The 25998-nt window shown below is 33.4% G+C and overlaps 1 protein-coding gene across 4 annotated transcripts in view; it reads right to left on the reverse strand.

The window, feature by feature from the left end:
* LOC126887672 (zinc finger protein 239-like) overlaps nucleotides 1–25998 on the reverse strand; it is a 148256-nt gene that overhangs the window by 98208 nt on the left and 24050 nt on the right. For 3 of the 4 annotated variants that reach the window (XM_050655314.1, XM_050655315.1, XM_050655313.1), the window contains exon 2: nucleotides 10290–10418. The exons of the other annotated variant lie outside the window; for it this stretch is intronic. In XM_050655314.1, coding sequence (XP_050511271.1) covers nucleotides 10290–10418 — 129 coding nt within the window. The remainder of the gene's footprint in view (nucleotides 1–10289; nucleotides 10419–25998) is intronic. 4 annotated transcript variants of the gene reach the window in all.

The following is a 25998-nucleotide window of genomic DNA, read 5'->3' on the forward strand; positions in this document are numbered from 1 at the left end:
GTCCATCTTGTAGGCGGTCGACCGACGCTTCTCTTGTCTTCTCTTGGCCTCCATTCCAATAACCTCTTCGTCCATCGCCCATCTGTCATTCTGGCTACGTGTCCTGCCCATCTCCACTTCAACCTGGCTATCCTCTCGATGACGTCAGTCACCTTTGTTCTTCTCCTGATTTCTTCGTTTCTGATTTTGTCTCGCAGAGTTATTCCTAACATTGACCGCTCCATTCTTCTCTGCGTGACTCTTAGTTTGGTAGCCGAGGCTTTAGTTAAGGTAAGTGTTTCTGATCCGTACGTCAAGACTGGGAGGACGCACTGATCGAATACCTTTCTCTTTAGACATGTGGGTAACTCACTTTTAAAAGTTTCTCTCAGTTTTCCAAATGCTGCCCACCCAAGACCGATTCTTCTCTTCAGCTCATGAGTCTGGTTATCCCTGCCAATCGTAATTTCATGTCCCAGGTATTTATATCTATCTACGAGTTCTATTTCCTTCCCACCAATACTGATGTTCTGGTTGGGTACCAAATTTGTCATTATTTTTGTTTTTGAGATGTTTATATTTAAACCAACATTTTCTGTAGCTACAACGAGTTCTTGTACCATCTCTCTTGCCATACCTAGATCCTCAGCTACTATGACTATATCATCGGCGAAACGTAAGTTGTTTAGGTATTCTCCATCTATTTTTATTCCCTTTGTCATCCAATCCAAACTCTTGAAAGCATGTTCTAAGACCGTATTAAAAAGTTTAGGTGACATTGGGTCTCCTTGTCTAACCCCCCGTTCTATTTTTATGCGATTACTGTTAGTATGTAATTTGACAGTGGTTGTTGCCTGTAAGTATATTTTGTGTAATAATTTTGTATACCTATAATCTAGCCTGCATTCTTTAAGCGCCTGTAATATTTTGCTAAGTTCAACTGTATCAAAGGCTTTATGAAAATCGATAAAAACTAGAACTAGGGGTTTATTGTATTCCACTACTTTCTCTATCAGGGTTTTTATACTTTGTAGATGGTCATTTGTTCCGTAATTTTTTCGGAATCCTGCCTGTTCTCTTGGTTGATAAGTCTCTAACTTTCTTTCCATTCTCTTAACTATTATTCGCGTAAATAACTTATATAAATGGCTGAGGAGGCTAATCGGTCTGTAATTCTCTAAATTGGCTTTGTCTCCTGCTTTGTGTAATAGAATCATAGTAGCGTTGTTCCAGTCTGTTGGAATATTGGCGTTGTGAAGGCAGATATTGAAAAGTTGTTTAATTTTTTCAAGTAGTATATTTCCTCCAATTTTTAGTGCTTCTGATACTATTCCATCTTCATTACTGTTTCATAAGAAAAATATGCATTAAGATGTTTATTTTTTACATAAAAACGGTGCACCATATGAAAATAAGACAAGAGATATTTTTTATCATAAATTAAAGGAGGAATACAAAAATGATTTCTATTTTGAAATTTCTCAATGGCATACTATTTTTTCTTAAAAAATTCAGACTATTACCCGTATGCGCGCCAATAATGAATACATAATTCTTATTTGTATATAAATAAAAAAATATGAAAAAAAAATTTTTAAGAAACGCTTTAGTTATGAGTGACTAAAATTAAAAATATTATAAAAAAAGTCAACCAAAAAGCAAAAAATTAAAAAAAAAATGAAAAAATCTAACACATTCGTCAAAGAAAAGCGTGGCGGGTCTTCATCGAATAAACGGTTTTTGCACCACGCTTTTCTTTAACGAATGTGTTAGATTTTTTCATTTTTTTTTTATTTTTTGCTTTTTGGTTGATTTTTTTTTATATTTTTAATTTTAGTCACTCGTAACTAAAGAAAAGCGTTTCTTAAAATTTTTTTTTCATATTTTTTTATTTTCTACTTTTTAGTCTTACTATTTAGTCTTACTAGTTTCTTAAAATATGTATAAAACATATGATGTACTAACATGAAAAGTAGTCGAAATCAGCAAAAAATTTGAAACTTGATTGTTTATTTATGAAACATAACGTAAACAATTAACGTAAAAAGTGAAATTATGTATAGTTCATATCATTAGCTACAATCCGTAAAAGTTTCAAGTTTTTACATTGTAAAAAAGAAGAGAATTTAAGCATTTTCCATTAAAATCGTTTTTTTTTATTTAAACAATTAATAAACATAAAATTTTTTTATTGATTATTCGTGTATTGTTCCCGCGAATGCATATGTCTGCAAATTTTCATTCATTTGCATTGGAGAAAAGGCACTCAAGTTAACGTCTAAAGATTTGACGCAAACTATTGAACTAAATAAAAGCGTTTAAAAATGCGCAATATCTACCTCTTAAGACACACCAAATTTGATTTTCATAGCTCAACCGGTCTTTAGAGCAATAAATAAATTGGCAGTTTGAAAGAAAAATTTCAGCACCCCGTATCTCCACAACGAAGCATTTGCATACATTAATGTTTATTAAGCAAACTGGCATTATTTTTTCATATAGAATTACCCCTTCAAGTTTGACATACTTATTTAGAATCACCCTGCATATTATTATTTCAAGTTAATATGTATACAATTTGCATCTTCACTACGTAAAAAGCACACGATGAGCTTGAAACACGTTATCACGTAATTTAATATAGCTTCAACTTTTTTTGTTGGAATATCTTCTTCTTTCTTCTTCACGTGCCGTGCTCGATTATCGAACGTTGGCTATCAAATTGGCTATAGCAATTTTGTTAACGGCAGCTCGGAAAAGGGATGCAGAGGATCTGTTATACCATTCTCTCAGGTTTTTAAGCCATGACGTTCTTCTTCGACCTGGCCCTCTTCTTCCGTCTACCTTGCCTTGTATTATTAAATGGAGTATATTATATCTCTCTGGGTGTCGCATAACATGGCCAAAATATTAAAGTTTTCGATTTTTAACTGTTCTGACGACTTCTGTGACTTTTCCCATCCGGTGCAAAACAACTTCGTTACGAACTCTATCCACCCAACTTATTCGTAGGATTCTTCGGTATACCCAAATTTCAAAGGCTTCCAATTTCTTGAGAAGAGTATCTGTTAAAGTCCAACCTTCGACACCGTACAAAAGAGTAGAGAACACATAACATCTCACTAATCTAATTTTAAGATTCAAAGTAATGTTGTTTCCACATAAAAGTTTCTTTATCTTAAAGAATGCAGCTCTGGCCTTCTCTATACGTATTCTAATTTCTTTGCTCATGTCCCAGTTCTCATTTAGATTACAACCAAGGTAGGTGATACTGTTAGTTCTCTCTAATTGTTCACCATAAGCTGTTACTACTTCCGGTTGTATTGGCGTCTTACTGACAACCATCACCTTGGTCTTTGCGGTGTTTAGCTTGAGTCCATATTCATCACACGTTGTGGTAAACCTATTAATCAGATGTTGAAGTTCTTCATAATTGCTCGCAATTAACACCGTGTCATCCGCATATCTCAAATTATTAATATTGACGCCATTCATTTTGATACCACATTGAGCATTATCCACTGCTTTATTGAAAACAAACTCAGAATAGATGTTAAATATTAGTGGGGACAAAATGCAGCCCTGCCTTACTCCTCTTCGTATTTGAAGTTCTTCAGACGTGTCCCAGCCAATCCTGATGTTTGCACGTTGATGCCAGTAAAGATTTTTGATAATGCGTAAGTCTTTATCATCAATACCCACTTTCTGAAGAATAGCAATCATTTCCGTATGTTTTACCCGATCAAAGGCCTTCTCAAAGTCAATGAAACACATATAAACCGGATGTCCGACATCTCTGTACCATAACCTGAATACTAAACAGTGCTTCTCTGGTCCCAAGGTTATTGCGGAATCCAAACTGTGTATCACCAAGCTGTTCTTCTATTTTTTGGTACATCCTAGAGTGCAAAATTCGTAGAAATATCTTTAAAACATGACTCATCAAGCTAATGGTTCGGTAGTCACTACAGCTTTATTATTTCATTCGGTATTTCGTCTGGTCCCGTCGCTTTTCTGGTCTTTGCTAATCTTATTGCTTGTTCAATTTCGTCCATAGTTATGTCAGGTCCTGTAACTACTTCGTTAATTTCAAGCTCGGGCCTTTCATCATTAAACAGTTCCTCAATGTATTCTTTCCATCTGTCTATTTTATCCAAATCAGTGATAATCAGTTTTCCGTCTCTATCAACGATGTTATTTGCATGTTTTTTGTTCTGACCGGTGAGTTCTTTTATTTTTTTATACATATTAAATGAATCATGTTTTCTCTGCAACTCTTCAATTTCTAAACATTTTTTTTTCAAAGTATGTTTCTTTTGCCGCTCGTATTTTAGTCCTTATCTCGTTATTAATGCGTTTATACATTTCGATGTTTTGATTCTTAAATTTGCGTCTTTTTTCCATCAAATTCAAAATCTCATCGTTCATCCACTGTTGCTTCTTTTGATTTTTCTCTTTGAAGTTTGGAGTTGAGTTGCTTATAATCGTTTTGATTTGGTTCCAATGATCCTCGATGGATTCTTGTTGTTCGCTATTCTCAAAATTGCTCTCTAAATTGTTTGAAATCCCCTGACTGTTGTTTCTAATAAAATCGGTATCCAGTTTGTTAGAGGATCGTTGTTGTTTTATCCGTTTAAGTTTTAATTTTATTTCGGCTAACAATAGATTGTGATCAGATGGCACATCGGCGCCAGGATAGGTTTTTACAGACTTTACTGCATTTCTGTAACGCCACTGATGGTTATGTAGTCAATTTGGTTTCTTACGATATTATTGGGGGTATCTGCTGGAGATTTCCACGTATATAATCTCCTTTTAGGTAATTTGAAAAAGGTATTCATTATACATAGATTATGTTCTTTGCAAAAATCTGCGAAATAGTCTCCCCTTTCATTTCTATCGCCCAGTCCATAACAGCCAATAATATTACTTTGTCTGCCTTTTCCTATCTTAGCATTAAGGTCACCCATCAGAATGGTGAGTCTAGTCTTGAGTTGGTCGGTAACAGTTTTTACATGGGCGTAGAACTTGTCAAGGTCTTCCAGTTCACTTTCCGCTGTCGGTGCATACACTTGTATTAAATTTATGTTTCTGGGTTTCGCGTTCAACTGAATCATTATGACTCGTTCAGATACCTGGCATACCGCCCTAACACATTTGCTAACCTCGTTTGAGACTATGAATCCTACACCATGACGATGGTAATTACTCTCTTCTCCTGCATAATATACTTGATGATCATCCACATGGTATTGGCCAGATCGGGGCCATCGCATTTCACTGATACCCAGAATTGATATTTGCAGCCTTTTCATCTCATTTATGGCATTATGTGTTTTTCCTGGTTCATATAAACTCCGCACATTCCATGTGCCTATTCTACAACTTCTCTGTAAATCAAATTTGGCCAAGCGGGAGATTCTTCGCACCCCTGCCCCATTTAAGAAGCGCCCGTATTCGGGGCCATCGTTTATTTCCTCAGCCATATTGATTAACCTGGGAAAAATAGTGTAGTAGTCATTCCCTTGGCTTTCTACACCGCTGTGTACACGCTGTTTAAGTGGTTGCCACCGCACCGAGTACTATTCTGTATTGACCGTTCTGGCCTAAATGACTTCCGCTCAATACAGATACTGAAAAACCAGCTGCCGATTTCCAGGTTCGATTTTATACAAGCCCTAAAACCAGGGGGCTGCCACCTCCGTCCTCCAGACCGTTGTGAAGACCTTCTTCTCCGCCCTGGATGCCGTTGTGGGCTTCATCCGTGACCCTGGACAGGGGACCCTTAGCAGGTACTAGTTTCCCGGGTCAGGAAACACCTGGAATCTGCAGAAGGCAGGGATTGATTCAATTTCCCTGATATGACTATTAAAAAGGAGTTCCTACCTGCTACCGGCAATATCTTCTACAACTCAAAAATAGACAATACAAGACAAAATTTAAATCCGCTAAGCATCCCTTTTTGAAAAAAAAAACGATTTTTTCTAAAAAATATATAAATGTCTGAAATGTTTGAAGAATTTCTTGAACCCTCCCGCATATCCTTCACCCGTTGCATTTTTTTTAATTTGCAAACTAGTGGATAAAAGAAAAAAAATTGTATTTGTTTATACAGGGTGGGCCAAAGAAAAGAGTCGACTTCGATATTTGGCAATAGTTATTATATTTTAAGGAAATGCCGAAACAGGTAGATTTTTATTTTTCAATTACAATTTTTTTATACATATTTTATACTACTGACGTCATCCATCTGGACGTGATTACGTAATCGACGGTTTTTTTAAATGGGAATAGGGGTCGTGTGGTAGCTCATTTGAAAGGGTATTCAATCCTCTATTCAGTAATATAAACAATAATATCAGTATTTATACAGGGTGGCCAAAGAAAAAATTTTTGAATTAAATTAATTAACGCAAAAAGAATGTATGTAATTTATTTAACTCAAAATACATTTTATTGCTGTCGGAAAATAAAAAAAGATGTTTACTGGGCAAATAAACATTGCTGTTTGCTTAAATTAAATGTTAAAACTGTCAAAAGAGGTAGGTGGGAGGCTGTTTGTCATTTAATTTAAGCGAAAAAAAATGTTTATTTGTCAAATAAACATTTTTTTTCTATTTTCTGACAGCAGCACAATGTATTTTGAGTTAAATAAATTAAAAGTACATTCTTCTTTTTGCGTCAATTAATTATTTCAAAAAATATTTTTTGGTCACCCTGTATAAATAATGATATCAATGTTTATATTACTGAATAGAGAATTGAACACCCTTTCAAATGAGCTGCCACACGACCCCTATTAACATTTAAAAAAATCATCGATTACGTCATCAAGCTCTGATGGATGAGGTCACTAGTATGAAAGATATGCCAAAAAATTGCAAATATAATAATAAAAGTCGACCTGTTTTTATATATTGCTGTGTTCATGTACTATTAATATAGAAGTTTGAAAAAACGTTTCTTTAAATTTGCAAACGATTACAACGATAGTTATTGCAAAATATTTATGTAAAATGTTACTTTTCAGAAATTTATATTTTTTTAGAAAAAATCGTTTTTTTTTTCAAAACGGGACGCTTAGCGGATTTAAATTTTGTCTTGTATTGTCTATTTTTGAGTTGTAGAAGATAATTCAACAAAAAAGTTGAAGCTATAATAAATTAGATAATAACGTGTTTTAAGCTCACCGTGAGCAATTATAAATGTGACAACATTGCCAATGTATGTCAAATTCCAATTATGGTTCGTTTACAATTCGAATAAATTATGGCTTTCTGTATTTTTTTAAATTGTTTCATGGTTTAACAGCATAAATTTTGATATTTATATTAATTATTTCATATGATTTTGTAAACAATTTTCTATTTTTAAATCACTTTTTGTTGTAATTTTTAATCAGGAATTTTTTCTTTTTTTTATATTTATGTTTTATAATCACCCTCATGATACTCAATCTCAGCTTTTTATTAATTTCTTAGAAAATTCTGGATTAGAACAAATAATCAATGAACCGACTCGTTTTCGTCTGAATCAACAACCTTCTCAGCCAGATCTTACTTTAACCTCTGATGTTAATCTTTTAACTAATATTTCGGTTACATCTCCAATTGGAAAGTCGGACCACGCAGTTATTTCAACTTCCATACAGATCCTCAAGTCGGAAATATTACAAAATAATATGCTAATGACATATAAAAGAATAAACTATCATCGTGTAAACTTAGATGTATCTACTGCAAATTGGGCAGATGTGTTGAATGGTAGGGATGTTAACAAACAGTGGGAAATTTTTGAAGATTTTCTGAATGAATCCATGCGCACGAACTCTCATTATGTGCAACGTAGATGTAATCCTAATAAGCCATGGATAAGTTCAGAAATATTTGAAATGATAAAATTTAAAAAGTCATTATGGAAAAAGTATTTACGAAGTAAAACGAATGCTGACTACCTCAATCATCGAACTTTTTAAATAAATTAACATCAACTATTTTTAAATCTAAACAAAATTTTGAAAACCAACTGTCCTCAAATAAGAACAAAAAACCTCTTTATAAATATGTCAGAAATTCTATTTTATCTAAAGTTTCGTTACCTATTTTAAAAACCGAAACAGGCGAACCAACCTCAGTGAAAACGGAAGTTGCTTACTATTTTTGCCAAAAAATTTCAAGAAGTGTTTACCATCGAGGAGGCTCTACCGAATTCTTTACGTGTGGTTTCTACAAGAAATAACTACGATATTAGTGACATAGACTTTGATCCAGAGATTCTTAAACAAAAAATTTTGTGTTTAAAATCCTTTTCCGCTCCCGGATTAGACGGTTTCGCCACAATTTTATTTAAGAAGTGTGCAAACTCGATTATCCATCCGTTAAGTTTTATAATGAAAACCTCATTTTTGTCACACACTTTACCCGATGGCTGGAAAATCTCTAGTGTTACTCCAATTTTTAAAAAAGGTGACAAGTTAGATCCTGACAATTATAGACCAATTAGTCTAACATCCATTGCAGCTAAATTGATGGAATCAGTTATTCGCGAATCGGTTATGAACTTTCTCTTAAACAATAATAGAATTCCTATTTCCCAGCACGGTTTTGTACCTGGAAGATCGGTAGTTACTAATATGTTAACATGTGTTAATGACTGGTCTCTTTGTTTGGACAGTAATCAACCTGTTGATATTATATATTTAGACTTTGCTAAGGCTTTTGATCGAGTTCCTCACAAGAGACTACTATTTAAGCTTGAACATAACGGTATTAGATAGAGGAAACTTACTTGAGTGGATTAAAGGATTTTTAATAAACCGTAAATTTTGCGTACGCGTTGGTGACTGTTATTCCTCAATGTTTAGTGTATACAGTGGCGTTCCGCAGGGTTCAGTGTTGGGGCCGATTTTGTTCCTAGTGTACGTTGCTGATCTGCCAATTCACACTACGCGTTGGTGACTGTTATTCCTCAATGTTTAGTGTATACAGTGGCGTTCCGCAGGGTTCAGTGTTGGGGCCGATTTTGTTCCTAGTGTACGTTGCTGATCTGCCAATTCACCTTAAAAGTAACATGTCGCTTTTCGCTGATGACACAAAGTTATATGCAAATCCCTTTTCTGGTTACAATCAATTACAGACCGACCTTCAAGAGGTTGCTAAGTGGGTAGACGATTGGTGCTTGCCATTGAACACATCCAAGTGTGCAGTTCTACATTTAGGTAAAAACAATCCAAGGAATCGGTATGTACTTTCAAATGTTTCTCTAAAAACTGTTTCTCAGCAGAAAGACTTGGGTGTACTTGTGACGGAAACATTATCTTGGTCTGAACATATCCAGTCGGTATGCAATAAAGCTAGAACATCAGTTTACTTATTATCTAAGACTTTCTCTAAGATATCGCCAAAAAATTTTGTTGCTCTCTTTAGTGTATATGTAAGACCTATTTTAGAGTTTGCCGGACCCGTGTGGAATGTCGACTGGCAAAGGGATTCTGATCAACTTGAATCTGTGCAAAGATGGGCAACAAGAATCTCTTATGGCCGTAGTCGTCCTTCCTACGAAGAACGGTTAACCTACTTAAATTATCCTACATTTATGGACCGACGACTTCGTGGGGATTTAATAATTGCTTATAGAGCGTTACAGGGAAAGTTTGGGATAGATCTCTCACATCTTTTCCCTTTGAGTAACGACCTTAGATTGCGGGGTCATCCATACAAATTAGCCAGACAACAGTTTCACAGTAAATGTCGTGAGAACTCTATATCCAATAGAATATTCTATACCTGGAACTCACTTCCACACGACGTCGTCGGGGCTGTATCTGTAAATTGCTTCAAAAATAAATATGACTCTTTTAGTTCTGTATCACGGGAACAATAATTTTTCGTTTCTTAAATTAAATTAATTTATAAGTCGTATGTAGTCTTAAGTTTAGGTTTCTTTTTGCATAGTTCTTTTTAGTCAAATGGATCTATATAGGTCCTAGACCTCGGCTCCTTTTTCTTTAATAATAATAATAATAATAATATATTTTTTGGCCAAGTCCAAATAAAATTGCAAAAAATAGCCTTCTCACATATCCTGCATTTTTACGGGGCCATGGTTCTCCCTACATATCGCTGCTTTAGTAACAAAGTGGTGTAACTCAAAATTTCTCTTGCTTTTTACTTAAATAATGAAACTGATTGACTGCGTCACCACCTATCGGTGAGTAGTAAAATCATACTCTAATTCAATCTGGAAGATTGTGTTTTTTCAGTTACACAACTTTATTACTAAAGCAGCAATATTTTTATCACTTCTCTCACCTGAGTTATCTTCATCTGCTTTATTAACCAAGTCTTCAAGATCTTGGGATGTACATAGCTGATTCTCTCTATATTCTTGAGAACATTCTGCTGCAAACTCTTTCTTAATTTCAGCTTTTGGTCCCATTTCTAATAAATACAAAGTATATCACAATTAATAGAAAAATAATAAATTAAATACAGAAACACAACAGATGATTAAGGACAGATGCTGCATGGATTGAAATAAATTCACTAGAATATAAGGAACTTAATAAGGCAATAAGAACAAGAATGAGACAAGACATCAGGGACAACAATACCGAAAAAGAAAAAGACAGTTAATACTTGCTTTCGATACAGTCGAGCCGTCTTTTTCTTTTCTATCTTTACTCAGATTTGAGTACTACGAAATTTCTTTCTGTCCTTTTCCTAGACGGATGAAAACAGAATGTGACTGCATATAGTAGAGCCCTTTTCGTTTTCTATATTCGGCGTCTGTTATCTTATAAATTGTAAAAGTCACAGATTAAGGATGTACCAGAAAGAATTTCCAACAAGAAAAGTTTTCAGAATTAAATAATTATTTACCATTTTATTATATTGGTGGATTCTGTATCTGAGATTTTTCAGTTTGTTTAATACCGAAAAAATTGAAAATATAGAGAAAAACAAGAGTATGAAAGTGTAAAAAAACTAAATAGAAAAGGCCAACAACAAATACATCAGATAAAAGATAAAAATGGAATCATTATAAATGACAAAAACCAGATAATAAGCATTGTTGAAGATTACTACACAGAATACTTGTCCTGTGTAGCAAAACCTGAAATCCATTATATGGAAACAAGAATACTAAAAATGTAGGATCTGAAACACTACCAGAAATTACTTACTAGGAAGTTGTAACTGCCTTAAAACCGATAAAAGATGTAAAAAATCCTGGAGAAGACAGAATAACACAGGAGATGTTTACAGCTAGAGGTCAACCAATTTTGGAGGCAGTTAAAATCTTAACGAACAAGTGTCTCTTTGTGGGTGCTACTCCAACCTCTTGGCAAAATGCGCAAGTACCTACTTTTACTACACAAGAAAGGAGACAAACACAAACTCGAAAATTACAGACCAATAAGCCTGTTACCACATCCATACAAACTGCTTATGGTTCTTTTCATGAGCATTTTTCAGTGCGTCACAAATGATAGAAAAAAAGGTTAGTCCGTGATAAATACACATTTATGACATTTATTCTAACATGACATTTTAGTTAAATCTGACAGTTGTCAAATTTTATTTGCAATTTGGTATAAAAACAAATCAATTTTGTTTATTGCATTTATAAAATGGTATTTTCTTTGATTTGTATAGTCTTATAAATAGACCGTGATAATGTGACGTCAAAACGTCAAAATTTTTCCAAACACGCTGTCTAGGGTATACGCTAACGTGTACGCAAATAAAAAAGTTAGGTAGAATGGGTAGAATTAAAGGTCATAACAAATATTTTTCTATCAAACAAACACTAAACATATCAAAATAGCGTGTATCAAAATATAGTCACTGCCCACGCTAAATAGTCACTAGCTTGATGAAGTTTAACTTCTTTATTTGCGTACATTTTAGCGTGTACCTAGACACAACATGTTTGGAAACTTTTTTTGACGTTTTGACGTCACGACTATCGCGGTCCATTGTACAGATTAATTTTTTTTATATAGAATAATATAATATTATTTAATATTATATTATTAGCGCCATCTATTGACAACTAGATTAAATGTTATAAATGTCACCGACGAAATATAATCAGCGACGTGCGTTTTTTTCTGACACATACAATTTAATGCGTTAGAGAGAAATCGAAAAACTGTGACACACTGAAAAATACTCATGAAAAGAACCATACCAAGATAATTACAAATAAACTATCAAATAAATTCAATAGTTACCAGCCTGTTAAACAAGTGGGATTCCGCAATGGTTAAGTTCCATAGAACACCTACAGACCATAAGGACACTTAACACGTAATGAATACAATGAACCTCTTCATTTGGCATTTGCGGAGTACAATAAGACATTTGATTAGAATAGAACACCTACAGACAATAAGGACACAACATGTAACGAATACAATGAACCTCTTCATTTGGCATTGGCGGATTACAAAAAGGCATTCGATTCCATAGAACTCTGGCCATATTAGATGGAATGAATAACACAAACATTGATTCTACATATAGAATACTCCTCAAATACATATCGATGGCTTAGTGTGAAAACCTCGTATCTCATTAAATTACAATTTTACAGGAGAGGCAAAAAACTGATAATATAATCTAAAAACAAAAATTACGTTACGTATTTTTAATTCGAGCACATTGAGACAAATATCTGATATTGGCACAGAGCTAAAAGTGTTAAATGTTGCTATTAAATTGTAAATACAAATATTAACTATGAAAAACACGTAAATATCCTTGCAGTATATAGAGCCTTTGCCCAAGTAACTATGATAACCTCGTATATCTTGATATACGTGTTTTTCATCTCAAATGAGGTTTAGTATGGTATAGTTAGACCAATCCCAGACATCCAAAGTGAAAGTTATCCTCCAACACCAAATTGTTCTATATGGTCCATATAATGTTCAGAAAAAAGTCACACCATTTTGAGCGTCGGTTTGGGGGGAAGAGGGGGAGAAATCTGTAAGTTCGTAGTTTTTTAGGGTTTTCGTCAATATTTCTAAAACTATGCGGTTTAGCATGAACAACCCTTTATACGAAATTGTTATACATTAAATTTGAAATAAAAAAGGTCCTATGCATAACCCTTCTAAAATGAACGGTTCCAAAGTTACGGAGGTAGTATAGTATAATTGGTCCAAAAAAAGGCCTAACCCAGATATCCAAAGTAAAAGTTTTCCTTCAACACCAAATTGTTCTATATGGTCCACATATTGTTTAGTAAAAAGTTACACCATTTTGATCGTCCGGTTTGGGGGGGGAGATGGGGGAGAATGTCGGTAAATTAGTAGTTTTTTACGTTTTTCGTCAATATTTCTAAAACTATGCTTTTGCGTACAGAATGTTCTAGACCTGGATTCCGCGTGAGAAAAAAAAGTTGATTAATAGCAAGCTGAAAATTTGTTAATAGCTTAACGGTGTCTAGTCGGACAAACATTGATGCACGTGAACACTGAAACAGGGGAAGTTTTAATGGTGGAGCATGATAAACGTGTCGTCCTGACAAGTTTATGATGGTGAAAAATAGCAAGTTGTTTTTAAGTTTATTCAATAGCCAACGTTATATAATATATGAAAAAATGTTTGTCCGACAAAAAGGTTGGGCATTTTAACGAGTCCGACACGTAGAACATGTCACATCACAGGAACTATGTTGGTGATGAATAGCAGTCTGATTTTTGCATGAGAGTTTAATGAAAGTTTAAAAAAGCAATTGGAAGTTCTGTCGGACAAAATGAATGGGAAATTTTCCTAGTCGGACATTCTAAACATGTAAGATATAGACAAAAATGTTGGTGATAAATAGCAAGCTAATTTTGATTTGTTTATGTAGAAATTATATTTTGTAACGCAAAAAGTTATATGTCGGACAAAAAGTTTGGGCAAATCGACGGAAATAAATAAAAAACAGTTTTTCAGAATGACTTAGTCACATATTGATAAAGCTATTTTAGTTGTATATTATTATTTATATTCACATATTTGCATGTGCATATATATATATATACATGCACACTCCAAAAACAGTAAGGTAAGTATCAATGCATGTATATATTGCAAAAGAATTATTTTTTTGGGTGGAGTTTGTTCTAGATATTCTCAAAATGACAATAAAAAATGTCAAAGAACATGTGAAAGCAATCTCTTAGGCTTTTCTAATTGGGCGCATCAGAAAGTACGGAAAATTTCCTACAAAAAACGTTGTATACATTTTTTTCCATACTCAAATCTTAACCCTGTAAACGACATTGAAACATGTGAAGAGTCTAAAACTTCGGTGCTTATAAGAATAGACGTAAATATGACACATTATGCTTAGAAGTATGTATTAGAAGGCTGCATTTGTCATTGTGACACTTTGTGCTATACAAAGTAGTATTTGAAAGTACATGGTCTCTGAGTTTCTGTTTGCCACGTGTGTTGGAAATTAAAATTTATATTAACTATGGAGTGTTTTTGTGTCTATTTTTGAGTGTCAACAGTTTAAATTTTAAGTCGCCAGATCAAAAGTGAAACCATTCAACGGAACATTTTTGAGTAATTTTCGAACATTTTACAAAGTTAGTAAAATACTTGGTCATCAATTCAATGAGGTTCAGTTGCCAGATAATTGTGAAAGTTCTATTGAATATCATTCTTCGTGCTATAATGCTTTGCCTGATTGAAAAAGGGTAACTAAATAAATTATTACTAAAATTGTATAACGTAATTTTTCTCAACTTTCTATACAAATGAAATAATAATGTAATTAATATGTCACATAACAAGAAATAATTTGCTGCCAAAATAAATCGATTAGTTTAAATTTGAAGTTACGATTGCAATTTATTATGAATTATTGTCAAAAGTGACAGTTTTTCTTAAATGGAAATGTATTCATAGACATAAGGGTAGACAGGGAATACAGTGCAAAAAGTCGATAGGTGGTCTATATATCTCTTTTAACCAAGCGATCCCGCGCATGTGGCAGACAAAGATAGCTAGACCACTCAATCCATAATATAATTTGCCTGATCTACTATAAATGTATTACAGTGAGGTATCTAAATGATGTTGAGATAAATCGAAAGATATCGATTGTAATTGATTGCAGGTACTTTTGACATAGAATAATCATCCCTTATTGAAATTTCCAAAATTATTTTTTTAAATTGTCCGACTACAAAATCTTCCCCTTATTTTTTTCCGACAACAGTCATTCTTGGTAAGGAATAATTTACTTAATTAAATTTCATCTTTGTCGGAAAGCTATTTATCACCAGAATTTTTGTCTATATCTTACCTGTTTAGAATGTCCGACTACGAAAACTTCCCATTAATTTTGTCGGACAGAACTTCCAATTGCTTTTTTAACCTTTCATTAAACTCTCATGCAAAAATCAGACTGCTATTCATCACCAACATAATTCCTGTGATGTGACATGTTCTACGTGTCGGACTCGTTAAAATGCCCAACATTTTTGTCGGACAAACATTTTCGCATATATTACATAACGTTGGCTATCGAATAAACTTAAAAACAACTTGCTATTTTTCACAATCATAAACTTGTCAGGACGACACGTTTATCATGCTCCACAATTAAAACTTCCCCTGTTCCAGTGTTCCCGTGCATCAAAGTTTGTCCGACTAGACACCGTTAAGCTATTAACAAATTTTCAGCTTGCTATTAATCAATTTTTCTTTCTTACGCGGGATCCAGGCCTATTCTATAGAAAAATATTCTACATAAAATTTAAAACAAAAAAGGTTCTATACATAATTGTTATAAAATCAACGATTTTAGAGTTACGGAGGGTGAAATGTGGAGGTTTTCGATACTTTTTATATTTACCGATTTCTCCCCCCTCTCCCCCCCCCAAATCCGACGCTCAAAATGGTGTGACTTTTTTCTGAACATTATGTGGACCATATAGAACAATTTGGTGTTGGAGGATAACTATCACTTTGGTTGTCTGGGTTTTTGGTATAATTATACCATACATTGCCCAAAAAATACAAAAAGTATCAAAAACCTCGACTTTTCACCCTCCGTAACTCTGGAACCGTTGATGTTATAACAATTATGTATACAAGATTTTTTGTTTTAAATTTCATGTAGAACATTTTTGTATATAACATTGGTTACGTTAAAGCATAGTTTTAGAAATATTGACGGAAAACTTAAAAAAACTACTAATTTACCGACTTCTCCCCCATCTGCCCCCCAAACCGGACGTTCAAAATGGTGTAACTTTTTACTGAACAATATGTGGACTATACAGAAAAATTTGGTGTAGGACGAAAACTTTTACTTTGGATGTTTGGGTTAGGCCTTTTTTTGGACCAGTAACTTTGGAACTATGAATTTTCGAAAGATTATGCATAAGGTCTTTTTTATTTCAAATTTAATGTAGAACAATTTAGTATAGAGGGTTGTTCATGCTAAACCGCATAGTTTTAGAAATATTGACGAAAAACGTAAAAAACTACGAATTTACCAATTTCTCCCTCCTCTCCCGACGCTCAAAATGGTGTGACTTTTTTCTGGACATTGTGTGGACCACGTAGAACAATTTGGTGTTGAAGGATAACTTTCACTTTGGATGTCTGGGTTATGCCATCTTTTGGATCAACTATACTATACTAGTTGTGTTTATTATTATTTACGAGGTTTGCATTTTTCATAGCTTATTGCACACCTCCAAATACTAGGTCGATACAATACAAATCTTTTGTTTTAAGGTTCATAAAATGTTTTTATATGCCGGACTACCTTTTGTTGTTCACAAAAAACATTTCTGCAAGTCGAATCTCTCAAACAAACACTCCAAATTCTTCTTCTTCTTCTTTCTCGTAACTCCCCTATGCCCCTCTGGGGCGTCGGAGGTTTTATTCATCTTCTATCCATCTCTTCCATTTCTTGCGGTCCTTTGCTAACTCTTTCATTTGTTGATGTGTTTTTCCTTTTTCCTGTCCAATTTCTATAATCTGATCGATCCATCTCTTCCTTGGCCTCCCTTTCCTTCTTTTACCATATCTTTTCGATTCCATCACCGGCGGTAGTCTTCCCTGGTCCATTCTGTTAATGTGTCCATACCATTTTAATTTTCTTTTTTGTATCTTGGTTATTATCGATTCCTGTTTCAGTCTTTGTCTAATATCTTCATTTCTCATTCTGTCCAATTTCGCTTTTCCTGCTATTTTTCTTAGCTGCTTCATCTCCGCTGCGTTTATTGTACTGTCTATTTTGGCATTGTTTACCCATGTCTCACTTGCATATATTAAAGTTGGTACAGAGATTGTGTTGTATACCTTCAGTTTTATTTCTTTATCTATTTCTTCCTTTCCAAATATTGTTTTATTTAGTGCATAGTAGATCTTATTTGCTTTTTTCGCTCTGTGAGAGATTTCTTGATCTATCTTTCCATCCTCTGATATTATTACTCCAAGGTATTCAAACGTCGAGACTGTTTCTATTATTTCGTTTTTGCACCTAAATATCGTTTGGTTTATTTCTTCCCTTTTCTTTTGGGTTACTATCATGGTCTTCGTTTTCTTTACATTTACCTCCATTTTCAAATTTTCTATTTCCTCCACCCAGATATCGATTAATTTTTGCATTTTCTCCTTATTGTGTGCTATTATTACTAAGTCATCTGCATATAGTAATCCCTCCATTCTCACTGGTACTAAATTCCTGTACCCTATTATTGACTGTAATTGCCTTGACCTTCTTTTAGCGCTCTTCATTACTCTATCCATTACTAATATAAACAAAACTGGGCTGAGACTGTCCCCTTGTTTTATTCCTCTCCTTAGGTTTATTATTGGCGATCTGTTTCCGTTTATTTGTACTTTAGCAAGTATGTTTCTATATGTACTTCTTACCACGCTTACTATCTTTTGCGGGATTCGCAGATCTTCCATTACTGACCATATTACATACTTGTCTATTTATTCAATCAAAAGCAGCTTTAATATCTATAAACGTAATATATAAGTCTTCTCCTATTTCGTTTTTCCTTTCAATTATATTTCTCAGTATGTATATATTATCTGTTGTTCCTCTTTCTTTCCTAAAAGCCGCTTGTTCTTCTTCTAGTTTTCCTTCCAGTTCTTTCCTGAGCTTCCTTTCTATTATCCCGGTGTAGACTTTATATGCCACTGATGATAAGCATATAGCCCTATAGTTATCACATTCCGCTTCATCTCCTTTCTTGTGTATTGGTATCAATAACTTTTCTTCCCAGTCTTCCGGTATCTTTTCTGTTCTCCATGCTTCCCTCAATATTTCCAGTAGCCAAAGCTTGCCTCGTTCTCCCACGTACTTCATCATCTCCGGATCTATGTCATCGGCACCTCCCGCTTTTCCATTCTTTATTCTTGCCAATCCTTCTTCAATATCTTTGATATGAATTTCGTCTACTCGATTGTTTCTATCCACTTCTCTTGCCTGCTGTCCTCTCTCCTCATTTTGTTGGTTACTTGCCTCGAATTTTTCTTTGTAGTGCTTATTCCATATGGTTAGTATGTCTTGTATGTTTGTTTTCAATTCATTTCGCTCATTTCTAATTCCTCTTATTTGTTTCCTTTTTGTTCCTTTCATGCTTCTTATTTTATTCCAAAACTGTTTATTGTTATTCCCAAAACCTTCGTTCAATTCTTCACTGAATTCCTTCCAGCTCTTCTTCTTCGCATATTTTACTAGTTCTTTCACTATATTTCTCTGTCTTCTGTATTCTTCTCTGTCTAGCTCTTCATTTGTGTTTATGTATCGCTTCCACATTTCTCTATTCTTTTTTACAGCTTGCTTTATTTCCTTATTCCACCATCTAGTTCTTTTATTATTCTTCCCTATTCCGCATAATTGTTTTGCAGTGTTCCATAACGTGTCTCTCAATTTTTTCCATCTCTCTTCCATATTCCATATTTCCTTATTGTTTTCATGCTGTTCCAGTATTTTATCTGTCTCTCTTTGGTATAACTTCCTCATTTCCATATTTTTCATCTTATGTATTGCTATTCTTGTATATTGAGGACTCTATTATTTCCATTAGTTTTATGTTTATCTCTGCTGTCACTAGTCTGTGTTGGGTACCGAGTTCAGCTTCGTTCTCTGTTTTTATATTTTGTATCGTTAGTTCTGCGTCTCGAGGATATACTATGTAGTCAATTATGCTTCTCGCATTTCTTTCTTCTGCTACGTATGTATATTTTTCGTTTCTCGGTTGATACCAGAAAGAATTACCTATTAACAAGTCATTTATTTGGCAGAAACTTATCATTCTTCTACCATTTCTATTTATCGTCTCTTCTCCATACCTTCCCAAACAGCCTAATGCCATATTTTCATCATTTGCTATTCGTGCATTCCAGTCTTCTAGTAAAATGATGTTTTTGCTTTCCTCTTGTATCTCATCAATAAGTTTTTGTATCTCATCATAGAATAGTTCTGTTTTTTCATGCTCTGTTCCTTCTACCGGTGCATATACCTGTATTATGTGACATTATTCTTCTTCTAACTCTATTTTTATGTATATGGTTCTTGATGATACTGGTTTGAATTTGGTTATTATTCTATTCATTTCTTTCGTTACAACTATTCCCACGCCTTCTTTTGCCCTTTGTCCTATCTGAACTCCGGAATAGTATAGTATGTGCTGCCCTCCGATATTGACAATTCCATTTCCTACTTTGTTCGTCTTGCTTACTCCTATCAACTGCAGCTCAAATCTTTCCATTTCCTCTGTTAATTTATGTTCCTTTCCTGTTATCGAGGTTATATTCCATGTACCTATTCTCGTTTGAAATTTGTTTTCATTTTTCTTTTCTTCCTTGTTATTAGTTTTCCTCGATGTGTGCTCTTTCATATTACTGGATGTTCCATGTCCTATCCTGGTCGTCATCAATGTCTCTCCGTCCAATTCGCCTATCAGTTTTTTGGATGGATTGTTCTTGGGTATTTGTTGCTTATCTCAGGTATTAGTTTATCCGCATCATTGTCCCATATCCATTCTTCGTTATCATTATTACTTTTTGAAACCTTACTTTGACTTTCTTCCCCTTGCTTCTTTCTTCTTTTGCCTTAATTCTTATTTTTCCTTGTATATCCCTCTCCTTCTTGCTCATGTCCTTGTTAATATATATTTTTCCTTGTCTGTACCCTCTTAGTTTGATTTTATTTTTCATGACATTATATTTTTCAGACTCGTTGCTTAGCTTGATCAAACAGGTTTTACTGCCTAACTTTTTAGCATGTGCTACTGTTACTTACACTCCTAGCTCGTTATCTAGGAAAGTTTTCATTTCCTCTTTTAGAATGCTGTGTTCATTCTTCTTTAATTAATTCATTCTCTTTCACTATTTCCTTCATCTCATTAAAATACTGCTTATTGACCTCCTTTATACCTTTTATTTCTTCACTCCAAATTAAATACCAAATTCTTGGTTATAAATACAGCAGAACCCCGATTATCCGTGCTCCTCAGGACCGACGTTGGCATGGATACTTGAAAAGCACGGATAATCCAAACATTTATTTCTTATTGTAATACATATGTACGTATATCCATACATATAGCCCTACCATAGAAAGACAACAGAAAAAATAAATCTTTCATTATGAGTCTCCTTCTCCTCGCATAGAGTTTCCGTTGAGTGATTTACAGTGACGCTATTTTGATAACCTCAAAAATGCAATTTAAGTACAGTAGAACCCCGTAAATCCTAACCCCGCGAATCCGAACTTTCGGCAAATCCGAACCAACGGAAAGTGAAAAAAATTTAAAAATTCAAGACAAAAACTTAAAAACATGTTTATTATATGGAGTAAAGCCAGAAAATTGGACAATGTAGGATTACTAGGACTTTGAAATTTAAAATTTCTTAAAAATAAATATTATACTTTAATATATTGTTATGATCTTATTTTTGAAATCTGATGCTGTTCTCCGATGTAATTTATTTTATTTAATTAATTAATAATTATCTCATTAATCAAACAAATCAAATACCAATATAGTGTCAATCTCAGGGCTAAATTATAATATCAATTACTTACTTTCGTGGCTTCAAAATATTTCTCAGTGGATTCCTAATCGGGATAGATAAAAGAGAGTAAAATAATACACACATATGAATTTCAATTAGAAATTATAAAATCGTTTATTTTATCTAAATGGCACTCAATGCTTAATATTTCTTATATCTTATCGTTCTTTCTTTATTTACTACAACATTTACAAGCATGGGAATCTTATTTCTTTTTGTCTCCAAAGTTATTTTATTTAAAATGAACCATTATGATTTATCAGTGACAAATTGATTTAGGTTTGATGAAAAATTTTCAATAATGATTGTGTGCCTCAATTTTCAATGTGGTATTTAATACATAAACCATAAATTCATGTCATAACAAAATAGACTGACCTTTGCTGATGATTTGGCAATGTCTTCACACAAAACACGTTTCCTCTTGACTTTGGGTGCGATCCAACGACTCGTACCAGTCTTCCAGTAATGCCTCTGCTCCTTTGAAAACTACGCCTCGTACAGCCCTCGTTCCTGCCGTCTCCTGATTCCGTGTTCTACCTTTTTCAAACACTTCAACAAAACCGGGATACTCTAGACTCAAGGAGTTATATACTATCTCGACTCGGCCTAACACTCGTTCCACGATATCTTACTTTTTAATTTTCAAAAACAAACTAACTATACCGGCGTTTCACTTTTTTGAATTGAAACAGACTGTATGACTTGTACACACTTCTAAAAAAGGTCAAACCGGCAAACAGGTGTATGTTCTCAAAGAAATTGAAAGTGTGTAAAAAAACTTGTAATAATCAGCTAAGTACTTTCAGCACATAACGTGCCATCATCAGAGCTTCCTAAAAGGACATTTAAGATAAGAGATTTTTTATAAACAAAAGATTGAAAAAACTTACGTCCTCTTATACATCCTTCATAGAAGAGTAATTGTTAAAATTCACATGATAAATCATGGATACTGGGCAAAAGCCACAGATAATGGGTATAAAACCCTTAAAATTAAAAGTTATTACATCTAAATTCTTTCTTATTTTAAAATTACAACATGGCTGCGTCAAACCGTTGTGAGTTCACGTGAACAGCTGAGCGCTGTCATTCATTCAAATGATAAAGAAGGAACCACTAATTTATGCGCCCTCTATATTGGTATGTAAATAAAAATTAATTAAATTGAAAATGGCTAAAAGGCCATGTGTTGGTTAAATTAATTCTAAGTGAAGATACTAAATTTTTAAAGTTAAATTTTCAAAATTACAAATATTAATATTGAAGTGAAATGTTAACGTGTACGTAAGTTATCAAAAATTCTTTTAAAAAACAAACCGTTATGGTTTGACCAAAGAATACTCCATCCAACAAGAAGCGAAAGCGTGGAATATTTCGGGCTCCAAATTTCTTTGCGCATGACCATGCGCCATGTTTGATGTTTGATCGTTGCTCGCATTCAAGGCGTAACGGCTGTTTATCTATGTACATGTGTTTGTGACAAGTGACAATTTGTTTGTGTAAATTTTCGTGTTTGGCGTTTTCATAATATTTTATAATTGTTGAAAAAAGTATATTAATATTAAAAATTATTAAAATAAACTATAATTGTGATGGCTGCACGCAAAGGTGGAATTTCTTGTGTGGTTCGTGGATGCCAGACTAGATCTGGGGAACAAATAAGTCTTTTTTCAATACCACGAGATCGTAGCAGGTAAACAAATCAAATTTGATATTAAAACGCGCTACAAAAGTTATCTGAACATTAATATTTTAATTCAATACATTTTTTTATAGAGCTGAATTATGGCTAAAAGCTGCAATTAGGGAAGATTTACTTTCAAAGGATGTCAATGAATTGCACAAAAATTATAGAATGTGTGAGAAACACTTTCAACCACATTTTATATCGAAGGGGGGAAACGTAAGAAAAAATTTATTTATACAAGCTCATCCTACGATATTCCCATACAACCAAGATGTACAATCTGCAGATGAACCCTTAAGAAAAATCATAAGACTTGAAACACAGATTGAAGGTAGGTACAGCTTATTTATTCACAATAATTACAGTGCCTCATAAAAGTCATATAAAAATAAGTACAGTAGAAAAAATGAAAAAATACCCATAAACAGTCATATAAAACACGCTGTATTTTCCTGTCACTGTGTCACAAAAAAAATTGACCAGCGCAAGTACTTGTAATAATTATTGTTACATGTACTTTCACTGGACAATTTTCTTTGTGACACGGTGACAGTAAAATACAGTGTGTTTTATATGTTCGTTCATGGGTATTCTTTCATTTTTCTGACTGTATCTGCTTGTATATGTACTGCTTATACATATGTACAGTGAAGTGATCTAATAACCTGCAGAATAATGCAAGAGATGGAAAACATAATACATTGTGAAGTAAAGAGAGGTGGAAATTATCAATATAAATGTATAAATTAACATTACATTACATAGTTTCCCAGCTTTAGAAATATAGAAGGAATATGACTACTGTTACTATGACAGGAGAATTTTATAAAATACTCCCCTCACAGACTACTAAAGGTGGGAAACTATGTAATGTAATGTTAATTTATAAGTTTATACTGATAATTTCCACCCATACTAATTTCACCTCTATTTACTTCGCAATGTACATATTATGTTTTCCATCTTTTGCGTTATTCTGCCGGTTATTAGCACGCTCATCACTGTATAAGTTGTTTGTTGTTTTTCATCATAACATAAACAGGATCTAGAATTTTGAAATTTAATAATCTTTTATCAACCTTTAGACACCATTTTGCAACTTGTATTTTGTAAGAACGTATCTTATGGTTACATATTGAGTAATACATATGTTGTGGTTTTAGATAAAACTGAAATAGATATTATGCAGCCAGTTGCCAAAAAAACTGATGCCAGTCATAGTATGCACAGTATACCTGATACTTTGATGGAAGAATCTGTGGTAACAGGTAATTTTATTTATTGCTCCTACAACTCTATTACGTGTTCAACAAATCACTAATAAGCCTTAACATATTCTTCTTAAAGTTTCATCTCCTATCGGAGGTTGGATATCATAATGGCTGTGGTCACTTTGTTGACTGCTGCTCTGAACAGTTGTAACTACAGTTAAACCATTCTCTAAGGTTCCTCAGCCAGGAGATGCGTGTTCTTCCTATGCTTTTAAAGATATATTAGTTTCCTTCTACTATAGTTGATTTTTTAACCAAGAGGAGTAAACTAAAAAGACAGATTCACACCCAAGAAAGTTACTGGAAAGTCACCAATTTCATCTTTTTTTTTTTTCGTTGATCATATCGGCTTTCGATGATAATCCATACATATTATGTTATACTAACACATCGCTAAAGAGTTCTAAAAACAACTGTTTTTATATAAAAGTAGACTAAAAATCTAAAAATTAAAGGCATAATGCAGAAAACACAAAAAATCGCTGATATATTTAATTAACCTATAAAATGACATAAGTAACAAAATTTCATAAATGTCATTAGTGTCAAAATTTAATAACAGTGGAGTAAAGTCGCCTGCGGTTGGACCAATTAGAAACAAGCATTACGGGGTGGTAAATTTGATTCACTCCTCTTCGTTAAAAAACAAACAATAGTATCTTTAACATATAGTTCTTCAATTATATCTTTGCACATGCATGAAATTATTCACTAATTACTTATTATACTAGGTCACCATTTTACTCACAGAAACTATAATAGTGTAGCAAAATTAAACTGCTTGTCCATAGAAACCACAATAAGTTAAACAAAGATAAACAATATGGCATACCTTGTCTTTGATACCTTGTTTACTATGAATTTTGACGTTTATCATTTTTAGTGACATTTATATCAGTGCATTTGTTCATTCATTTTGTCAATAACCGTTCATGTTGTTTAACATTGAATTTCTTACACACTACATGTACATTTTATGCTCCAAACTGTGCGAAGGTATTTTTGAAGGCAAGCAATGTCATAAACTTAATTTCGACAAAAGTAGTCTTTGACCAGTTGTTACACCTAACCCTTTAATTATTATATTGACAGTACATATCAATGATATTACATATCTACATACATTTCACTTAATGTTTTGGTTTAACTTATGTGCAAACGAATCATGACATTTGTGCAAAGATAAAATGGAACACCTATATCTGCTTTGAATGTGTGTGTTAAGCTGTCATGCACGGGGAGCTAAACTATATTATATATGTATTCGTGCAACATTCCCGAACATATCGTGGGTAAGTTCAGGATACATTCAGGGGATGCTGCGAGAATAAATCTATAATATATGTATAATATATGTAGTATATTATATATATGCATACCCTGTGTGTGACAAGCTTTATTTGGTTATTAAATATACTTTATTATTTCAGATGTTGATGTCAATACCGAAGTATCTACCAGACCCCATACTCCAGCACACACAGTTTCAACTCAAACTACCCCCAAATTATCTAGTAGCTCACCAAGGAAAGTAAAATTACGAATAAAAATAAAAACTTTACAAAAAAATATTAGGAAATGCAAATCATCCAAGAAGAAGAAGGAAAATGATAACATTTATTTAAATAAATTTAATCAAATGTGTGACAAACTATTAAACAAGCCTTTAGCACAAATAGTAAAAGCTCAAGCATTATTAAAAAGTAAACCTCCAAAAAGTAGGAGGTATTCTGATGAATATAAACAATTTGCATTAACACTATATTTTTTGGGTCCTAGAGCATATGCTTTTATGGAAAAAATATTGTATTTGCCCTCAAAACGAAGTCTTCAAAAAATTACTGAAAATTTGGTCTGTAAACCTGGTTTAAATAATGAACAAATATTTGATGCCCTAAAATTAAAAGTGAACACAATGTTGGATCAGGACAAGCACTGTAGTATTTGTATTGATGAAATGTCAATTAAAAGTAATTTATTTTTTGATGCAGGT

Source organism: Diabrotica virgifera, chromosome 7 (genome assembly GCF_917563875.1).
Source record: "Diabrotica virgifera virgifera chromosome 7, PGI_DIABVI_V3a".
Classification (NCBI taxonomy): domain Eukaryota; kingdom Metazoa; phylum Arthropoda; class Insecta; order Coleoptera; family Chrysomelidae; genus Diabrotica; species Diabrotica virgifera.